Genomic DNA, 10,286 nt, shown 5'->3' with positions numbered 1-10,286 from the left:
AGGCGAGGATTTAACCACTAAGCCATTGAGTTGGGCTCGAATTTGGAGTTCTTGAGTTGAACATGCTTTTGTTGGATTTTTACTTTTAGTCAGTGAATGAAGGTGGAAACACACAGGACCAGGACAGTTATAACTCTCAGTATTGGCAGTTTTGAAAATTTAGAATAACTTTCAAATAAAGGTGGTTCTGTTGGCTTTGGAAATGTAGTATTAATTCTTACCAAATGTTCGATCACAAATCTAAATAAAAATTCCTAAATGCTTACTTAAAGGTTTTTTTTTTTTTTCATGTCAGAAGTTAATTTACAGAAGACTTTAAGAGTTTGACCCATTTTTTTCAGAGGTTGCACTTCTTGAAATGCTGCTATCTGTTAAATGTATGACCTGAGACATACTTGCATTGTAAGCAGCTGGTCTCATCCTGTGAGGGAAGGTGCAGTGCATCCAGAAAAACACACAGTTATCAATGCAAGCAACCTCCACCTTTAAAAAAATAAAACGACAATTTTACATGAGACAAACAACAGAAGTTAGGCAGCTTTGTGCTAGTCCAGCTCTGTCTTACACAAAACCTGAACGAGAATAGATATGAAGTGATCCAAATAGTATTATTATAGTAGTCAGCTAGCATCTGCACAGGATCTGAATGGGGACATTTTCAATCTCTACTTATTTTTATTTTAGTTATTTTGAAAACATCTGCATTCACAAAACGCAAGTCAAGTTCTGACTTTGTGAAATTAATTTGTAGTCCTTTTTGGGGGGGGGTTGAAAATGCACATTCTACAAAAGGTTTATCTTTAGTAATGATAATTAATATTAAACACAAATTTCATAATTTAGGAATCTCATTGGAAGGAATACCATGCAAGTACTGAATAACTCATGGATCAGGGTCTTTGCTTCCATGACTCTTAATCTATCCCACATTTGAAATTCTGACTAATAAGGTTACACTTCTGAGGAGCAGCAGATAAACCGAAGTGTCAGCGTAGTATCTGAGTGAGGCCTTTTCAGGGAATAGTCCATTAAAAGAAGATTTTTTAAAATTATTATTGGAAAGGCAGCTTTACGAAGAGGAGAGGGAGAGAGAGAGAGAGAGACAGGTCTTCCATCTGCTGGTTCACTCCCCAAATGGCCCCAACAAGTTGGAGCCTAAGTTTATCCAAAGCCAGGAGCTTCTTCCAGGTCTCCCATGCAGATGCAGGGTTCCAAGACATTGAGCCGTCCTCCACTGCGTTCTCAGGCCACAAGCAGAGAGCTGGATGGGAAGTGGAGCATCCAGAACACGAACTAGTGCCTATGTGGGATCCCAGTGCTTAAAAGGGGAGGATTGTGTGTTGGGTCCATTGAAAGAAATTAAGGCTAGAGTGAGTAAGGCGCTGCTGACATGTTGGGTCAGACCAGCTAAGGCAGTGTCGGGAAGAGGTATGTTTGCTTGTGTAGTGGTGGGAAGCCACTCTGATTCAGCCTTTTTGACCTTTGCCTGCCATGACTGTGTTAAAGAGACATGGAAATGCCACCTACTCGATGCTAAAGAAAAGAAGGGAACATCAGAAAAATGTATACATATAGAGTCATGGGTTTGGTTTGAAAGATACTGCAAGAGATTGCTGGACTTAAGACTGTTTAGGAAGGAATATAGTGCTGTAACAATATAGGGGAAATCAGTATGTGTGAGGGAAAGGGCTTGGGGGGGGACAAGGGAGCCTATGGAACTGTACCATAAAATAATAACAAAAAATTAAAAAAAAGGATGGATGCATGGATGCCCTGGAAAAAAAGGCTTTCAAATGGAAATATTCTTGGCCAGGTTACCCAGCTCTGTTATGCCTCAATTCTCTCACTGGTAATGTGGATGTTTATGTCTTCAGGCCATTTTCAGAAACAAATGAGATAAAATAGGTCAAATGCTTTAAACTATATTTAGCACAAATTACATAATAAGTATTTGTGAGTACTAAAAATAACTGTATGCGGAATTTTGTTATGCTAATTTTTATTACGTTCTTATTATGCTAGATTTACCTTTGTGTTTCCCTTTCCCCTAGTTCCCAATCTCTTCAGATGACTTTCATGTTCAAACGTTTAAAAACACTCTCTCTCACCTCCTTTATTCTAGGTGGAGTTGACATTACAGTAGTATGCGGAGGATTTCCTGTGTTGTGGTTCCCGGAACATTTCAAACACTTGTGATTTCTCTGCTTCTTGTTCATCCTATACGTTCATGTTTCATCAATAGAGGATTCAAGGGCATCATTGAAATACACATTTTTTTTCTTTATCCTTTCACAATAAGTTATCAGCTTTTGGGTTCTTTAGCCCTAGCTGCATGATCCCACACCCACTGTGAGCCTTTGCTGCATGGAGCTCGGAGCATCAGTTCTCATGGCAGGTACGTGAAGCCAGGTCCCCAAGGATTTACCTGTATGGTGGTTCCGAATTCACCTGGGTCTTCTGTTCCCTGTAAGAGTTCTGAAAACCTATCAGCAAATGGAGAGCAGAACCCAGATGAACTGAGGGTGCAATCTGCACTGTTATTGTGACAGTGATAGAATCTGTACAATGGAAAATTGTGGTCTTAGAAAACCTTTCATTTGATTTGTGACTTAGTTATCAGCTTTGATAACTTGATGAAATAGCATTGTTATGGGATCCTAAGTTTTACTGAGAGAGCATGGATAAGCACCTGTTAGGTAAGCTCATGTAATATCTGTCTCTTCTTACTGCAAGTGTCTAAGTTTCTATGACATTTTAGCAAAATAAATGGTAAATTCACCTTGAAGACCTGAAGGAGAAGAAAATGTATGGATAATCTCCAGGAAGCATGATGTGTATCACATAGAAATATTGGCATTAGGGGTCTGAACTGAACGTTGTAATTGTCTAGTATTTGTGTGGCAGGTGGCTGTTAGCAAGTGAGGGGAGTTTTTGGTTTCTCCCTCAATGGTTCCTGACTTTAAGAACTTCAGCCCTTGTAATCGTTCTGTGAGTCATTACTTTGTTTTCTCTACAGCTTCTCGGAAGGTCCTGTGGAGGTTCGTTTCTGGAACCTTGGGAATAATTTGTCTGTTGCTGATGACTACTTTGGGATTTGTATTGAAAAATGGTAAGTTTTTATTATTGAGTCAACATACTCATCTAAATTGTGATGAAGTCACTGAACATTGAAGATTTTACTTTTTGCTTATTTTACTGTTTACACTAATAAAATATTTTACTAATTTACAAATCAATGTCTGATTAAGCATCTTCAATTATTTCCTATAGTATTTTCTAAGCCAAGTAATCAGTCAACATTCCTCCCAGAAGTCACGATAGAATTCCAGGAAGGTAGGTTCCATGCTTTGGAAAATGTGATTGATAAAGGATTAAGTAGACCATATATATATATTTTTTATTTTCAGACATAGGCACATGATGGAATGTCACATTTAGTAATACAAGCTTTCGTACTACTTGGAGGATAGTTCCATTCTGCTGTTCTCTAATAAAATGGTGATTAAATAAACTGTGTAATTTCATGATTAATAAATGACAATTTACTACTAATAATTAATAAAATAGTAGCCATAATTGGAGACTTTTCCTGTATGAATGCTCATGATTAAGTAACAAAAAATTAGCTACAGTAGGTATTACAGAAAATTCTAATTACAATCCTATGTTTCTTTACCTTTTCTTTGTAATTTTTCTTTTTTTAAGGTTTATTTATTTTCATTTGAAAGTCAGAGAGAGAGAGAGAGAGAGAGAATCTTCCACCTGCTGGTTCACTCCTCAAATGGCTGTAACAGTCAGAGTCAGACCAGTCTGAATCCAGGAGCCTGGAACTTCTTCCAGGTTGTCCGCATGGGTGGAGAGACTCAAGCACTGGGTTAGTGTATGCTGTTTTTCCAGGCCATTAATAGGTAACTGGATTATAAGTGGAGTGCCCTGGATTCAAACAAGTACCTATACAGGAGCCCGGCATCTAAGGTGGAGGCTTAAGTTGCTATGTCATAGCAATCACCCCTCTTCGTATTTTTCTATTATCAAGTATATAGTACACAGATCTGCAATTACAACCTTATCAATCTTGTGAAAGCCACCTCCCAGTGCAATACTTTGAAAAAAGAATCTATTTCAAATACTCCTCAAATTGTCTTACTGTACTCTATGATCACGTAGCACTACATTTGCATCTTGTATCAATGGTTTTAACATAATTCATGTGAGAGTCTATCATATGTCATGGCTTTTATTACTGAGGATAAAATATGTTGGAGACAGTATCACAGATAAGCTGTATGACTGATTTAGCATAATCCACTTATTTATCTTCAGTTTTTTAAAAAAATAAAATATCCAAGCATGTAAGAATTGTCTTGGCAGCAGCATTGTCACGCAGCGGGGATAGACTGCTGCATCGCTGGTTGGATGGATGCTGGTTCAAGTACCAGCTGGTTCACTTCTTGTCCAGCCACCTGCTACAGCACGCGAGAAAGCAATGGGAAGTGGCTTAAGTCTTTGTGCCCTTCTGTGTGGGAGACCTGGAAGAAGACCCTGACTCCCAGCTTTGGATCAGCCCAGCTTTGGCTGTTAGGGCCATTTAGGGAGTGAATCTGTGGAGGAAAATACGTTTGTCTCTCCCCTCTGTAACTGTCTTTCAAAGAAAAATAAAATGATTCTTTAAATACAACGAAGTTCTTATATATCTTCTGTTAAATTATTATTAAATAGAATCAATAAGTGATTGGATGTTACATATTTCTGAACTTAGTTTTAGATCATCTCTGTGAGGAAACAGTGTGGCAATAATATGCCCTACTATATGTATGTATGTTCTCAAAGAAGATGTGTAGAAAACAGAATGACAAATTACTTTTGAGTGATTAGGAAGCATTAAAAGGTGGAGATCTCCCATGACATGAGGCATGTTCGGTTTTCCTTCTCGTAGGCTCAGACTGCTGTTCTTGTCCAGACAAGTGGATTGGGTATCAGTGCAACTGTTACTTCTTTTCTGATGAAACGAAAACCTGGAGAGAAAGTGGGCGTCTCTGTGGTATTCAGAACTCCAGTCTACTTAAGCTCCAAAGCGAAGATGAATTGGCATGTACTTAATTCTCGCTTCCTAATTTTTTTTTAATAATTCACTTTTATTAAAGAGAACAGATTCCATATGGTTTATGGATACAATTCTAAGAATATAATGATATGTCTACCTCCCTCCTCCTTTCTTTTTCTCTTGTTAACTTTTTGCAATGTATATTTTAAAATTTTAGTTACAGACATAAAGAGTCGAACAAGAACCAAAAGAATGGTCATTATTTTTTGCCAATTTTGTTCAAAGAACCAAAAGGATGACTGTATCTTAATTTTTCCAGTGTAATTTATAGCTTCTTTTGCAACTGTAAAACTTTCATCTTTCTTGGATTATAATATAGGATTGAGACAGAGAGTATGATCATATAAATTATTCTTTTTTTGAAGATTTATTTATTTCTATTGGAAGATATACAGAAAGAAGGAGATACAGAGAGAAAGATCTGTCTGCTGATTCACTCCCCAAGCAGCTGCAACAGCTGGAGCTGAGCTGAAGCCAGGAGCCAAGGGCTTTCTTTGGGTCTCCCACTTGGGTGCAGGATCCCAAGGCTTTGGGCTGTCCTAGACTGCTTTCCCAGGCCGCAAGCAGAGAGCTGGATGGGAAGCAGAGCAACAGGGATTAGAACTGGCACACATGTGGGATCCTGGCACATTTAAGGCGAGGTTTTGAGGCACTAGGCTACTGCAATGGGTTCAAATTATTCAATTCCTAAGAGAAATCAGAAATAATTTTTCATTTGAGGTATCTATGCTAGATGTTGGTTGCATAGATTCTATTGGAATTTATCCTTCAATATACTGATAATTTGGAATAAAATTGATCATTGATACCCTGTGAAAAAAATGTTTTGTGATAAATCTTAGTTTGCTTTAATGATGTTTTTCATTTCTTCAGTAAATTAGATTTTGTGGTTTTTTTTTTTCTGTTATAAATCAATGTGCCGGATAAATGAGAAATTTGAAGCATGCAACTAGTACATTTTAAACTAGGATCCAGACATGGTTTCAGTTGGTGTGACAGAAGCCTGCATTTTCTTTTTTTACTTTGGGAAAAGTATTTTATTATTTAAATTAATTTTAGCACATAAGCTTTCATTGTATAATCCTTTACTCTTTGCAAAAGCCTATTATGACTTCAGTTTTTCTTAACAGTTGGTAGTCATTCTTTTTTTAAAAAATTATTATTACTTTGCATTATGTGACACAGTTTCATAGGCTCTGGGATTTCCCTAACCCCTCCCCAAACCCTCCCCCCATGGTGGATTCCTCCACTTTGTTGCAGTATTACAGTTCAAATTCAGTCAAGATTCTTTGCAAACATATACCAAGCATAAAGTCTAGCATCTAATTGTCCAGATAAATTCAGTGGTTTCTTGGGGAGACCATCTCTGGTCTGAAGGTAGAGCTGGCAGAATATCATCCCGATCAATTAAAAGCCCCAACACAACATCAACAACAATTTACAATATTATGGAATTAATTGGCATGGTATTGAGTTACCAATATGTGAAAAAAAAGGGCTGTCTGGAACAGTGTTGGCTTAGGCTGACGCATTTGTGTCTGTCTCCCGGCAGAGGTTTATGAGCTCAAATCGAGACTTTTACTGGATTGGACTCTCCTACTGGGAAGAATACGGTGCGTGGCTGTGGGAGGATGGTTCTGCCATCTTCCAGGATCTGTAAGTTTCTGAAAGTCAAGGCAGCTTTTTATTCTTTGTGGCTGTATCATTGGATGTGGCCAGTGAAACAACCGTGCACGATCCTTTAAGTAACCCGCATGGGGCACTGGAATACAGAAAAAAGAGCAGGTGGAGCAGAAAAACAATGTGAGTCCCACTCATAACATCCAAGTCTAGGCTCTGGTGTGGTGAAAATGAACATAGCTGTGATCTTAAACTTGACATCACTTTGCTTTGGCCCTGGGACCAACGCTTGGAGATGCATGAGAAATGATTAAAGAGTTCCCGGAAAATGTATATTGTAAAAAAACCTTACACATTGATTTCAATGTTTGTAGCAAATAAATGTATCACTTAATTCTATTTTTTGTGAGCTCTTGTGTGTGTGTGTGTGTGTGTGTAGTTTGTCACACACAGAGGGAGTCCAGAGATGACGATGTGTCCTATTTTTTCTTCACTCTGGTAGAAATGAGTGTTTTTTAGCATCTTCCGTGTTTCAAATGTTCTGAGTCTATTTTCTGAGTATATTTAATCGCTGAATCCTACTTGCATTCTGTACTGGGTGTTTACTGCAGCAGACAATGGAGAAATTAATACTGTGGCTTGTTTTCTTAGAGTGGATCAGTCAGAACATTTAAAAAAATATTTATTTACTTTTATTGGAAAGTCAGAGATACAGGGAGGAAAATCTTCTCTCCCAGCACTGATTCACTCCCCAAGTGGCTGCAGTGGTCAAAGTTGAGCTGATCCAAAGCCAGGAGCCAGGAATCTCCTCCGGGTCTCCTTTGTGGTACAGGGTCTCAAGGCTTTGGACCGTCCTCAACTGCTTTTCCAGGCCACAAGCAGGGAGCTGGATGAGAAACAGGACTGTCAGAATTAGAACCAAAGTCCATATGGGATCCAGGTATGTGCAAGGAGAGACTTTTAGTCGCTAGGCTACGGTGACGGGGCCCCAGCCAGTACATCACAAACAAAGTGGAAATAAAGCTTATTGTGTGTCAAAACCACTAAAGACAGTATTAAAATTTTAAACAAAATTCTAGTTTCAATGGTGTTGATCATTAGTGGAATAGCTTAAGTTTTGGGGGTAGTATTATACTTCCACATCATGAGAATTATGGTCACTCAAAGAAAAATATGACATACTATGCCAATTATCTCACCTAAGTGCTGTCAGAAAATCTAATATTTAATTTAAAAATTATCCCTGGACATTTTCATGGTAACACCTTTTTCTCGATTTCAGATTTCAAATGTTTAAAAATTTGACTCCAAAGAACTGTGTTGTGTATAGCCCAACCAAACTTGTTGTGAGTGAAAACTGCGAGAAGAGTAACCTTTACATCTGTAAGAAGCAACTTACTCAAGTACTTCCTGAGACAGCGACAGCGAGCAACATGGATCTGTGACGTTAAGAACAGTGCCTGGATCACGTTACTAACTGGGTATTTCTGGGAGGTGTACAATGTTTCCAACGGTGTCTCGTTGTGCAACTTTCATATTTTACAAGCCATGTGGTTTGCTTGATGGGATTTGCATATCTATACTCAGAATTATGAGATGTTGAGATAAAGGATTTTATGAATATCTAATGTATATGCTGAATATTAAATTCAATATAGTCCAATACATCTATCTGTAAATCATCTATGCATAAAATGAAATAACATATACTTTATGCCAGATATTGCACATCAGCATCCTTTCAGTCCTAGAAATGCCATAGTAGATTGGAAAATTTCAATCTCATCTCTTTTTTTCTGGAAGTAAATGTTAAGTTGAAGATTCTTTGTTGATTGTTTCTGGGTATCTGTACATTTATATGCTTAATTTAGAGATGAAAGTGCCAGAAATATGCAAGCATATTGTACATCTGCTCTTGATACTCTTGTGTTATTAAGAATAATTAAAAGTCTTTAACCAAATGTTAATTAACATGTGAATGGTTCAAGATTTTGCCCTGATGTTGTAATTTTATAATACTCACTTCTTTACTCCTCAAACCTTCTTTGTCTTATAAATCCATTAATAAGAGTCCCTTTCATGTGCATTTACGATGTTCTTCACTTTAATAAATGTCATGTGTCTAATTCCACACTGCTATCTCTTTTTTATGTTGTGTCTTGGGTTGTGGAAGGAAACAACTCATTTGCCCCAGGGATTTCTGAATATGTTAGAGGGCAGGACAACAATGAGATCCTATGCCTGTGACCTGCATTACATTTTCTTGGCCTCACAGCTAGCAAAATCAAAATGTACTTATAATTCTTGCATACACATGTTAAAAGATTTGTCTCAAAACTTTCGATTTATGACTTCGTTTCAAGTCAATGATAATAATTAATTACATCTGATTCACTTTTGAAAATGATTTAGTTTTAGATTTTCATTTGAAAGGTAGAGTTGCAGAGAGAAGCAGAGAGAGAGAGATGTTTCATCTGCTGATTCACTCCCCAAATAGCTGCAATGGCTATAGCTGAACCGATCTGAAGCCAGGAGCCAGAAACTTCTCTGGATCTCCCACATGGGTGCAAGGGACTTGAGTCATCCTCTACTGCTTTCCTCGGAATATAAGTAGGGAGCTGGATGGAAGTGGAGCAGTTGGGACTCAAACCAGCATCTATATGAGCTACAGCTGCAGGCAGAGGCTTAGCCTACAGGCCGTCATGTCAGCCTCACTTAGTTCACTTTTAATATGCAAAAAGTCAGAGAAAGGAAAGATCCTCCTGAACTTTGTTTGTCAAAAATATAAACACGACAAGGTGGAATTCTTTGCATTCTTGCACTGAGATTGGTTTAGGGAATATGGTGGCAGGGAGAAATATATGATACAGTTCACATGTTCAACCTGCACTGAGAATTTATATGCTTAACATCTGGAAATCTGGGCTGTCTTGGCTTGTTTATGTTATTACTAAATAATATATAAGCAACTAAAATTTTGAATTTACTATAGCTCCCATGTATAAGGGAAAACGTGGCAGCTGTCTGTGTCACTCAACGTGATGTCTTTCAGTTCCAATCATTTTGATGCAAATGATAGCCTTTTTATTGTTTTTATAGTTGAATGACGTCCCATTGTATCTGTATATCACACTTTCCTTACCCACTCATCTCACATTGGGCAGGTTGTGGATTCCATGTTTTGGCTTTGTGGACAGTGCTACCATAAGCATGGTGACAGTGTCATTTAGCGCAGTGCATTCATTTTGGTTATAAACCCTGCAGCGGAATTGCTCGAACATAGGGCAAGTCTATTTCTGGTTTTTAAGAAAATTTCCGTGATGTTTTCCCACCATGAGTGTGTAAGAATCCTCTTTTCTCCACATAATTTGCCAGCATTTCTTACTGTCTTTTTTTTTTATAAAAACCATTTTAACAGCGGTTAAGTGATATCTCACATGATCTTTATACATAAAAGCTAAAATGAAAAAAACCTAAAAAATAAAAAGTACATGTATATCAATTTTTTTTGCATGCTTAGAGCTTTGTAAAACTCAAGTCTTTGTAAAAAGCTAAGAGTTGC

General features: G+C 37.7%; 1 protein-coding gene across 3 annotated transcripts; it reads left to right on the top strand.

The window, feature by feature from the left end:
- Positions 1-2,181: 2,181 nt before the first annotated feature.
- Positions 2,182-8,855, top strand: LOC121155419 (natural killer cells antigen CD94-like). Of its 3 annotated transcripts, none has more exons than XM_040978713.1 (6): positions 2,186-2,395; positions 3,017-3,109; positions 3,271-3,333; positions 4,937-5,088; positions 6,657-6,760; positions 8,007-8,855. In XM_040978713.1, the coding sequence occupies exons 1-6, from the start codon at positions 2,365-2,367 to the stop codon at positions 8,167-8,169; spliced, it is 606 nt and encodes a 201-aa protein (XP_040834647.1). In that variant the 5' UTR covers positions 2,186-2,364; the 3' UTR covers positions 8,170-8,855. The 3 variants fall into 3 exon arrangements, with proteins under 3 accessions (XP_040834649.1, XP_040834647.1, XP_040834648.1); XM_040978714.1 differs by lacking the exon at positions 2,186-2,395 and adding an exon at positions 2,411-2,696; XM_040978715.1 differs by lacking the exon at positions 3,271-3,333 and having other exon boundaries at positions 2,182-2,395.
- The last annotated feature ends 1,431 nt before the right edge of the window (positions 8,856-10,286 follow it).

The sequence above is a fragment of the Ochotona curzoniae genome, unplaced genomic scaffold (assembly GCF_017591425.1).
Source record: "Ochotona curzoniae isolate NIBS_2020 unplaced genomic scaffold, NIBS_Ocur_1.0 contig_2927, whole genome shotgun sequence".
Classification (NCBI taxonomy): Eukaryota; Metazoa; Chordata; class Mammalia; order Lagomorpha; family Ochotonidae; genus Ochotona; species Ochotona curzoniae.
This window is presented reverse-complemented; position numbering and strand designations above follow the sequence as displayed.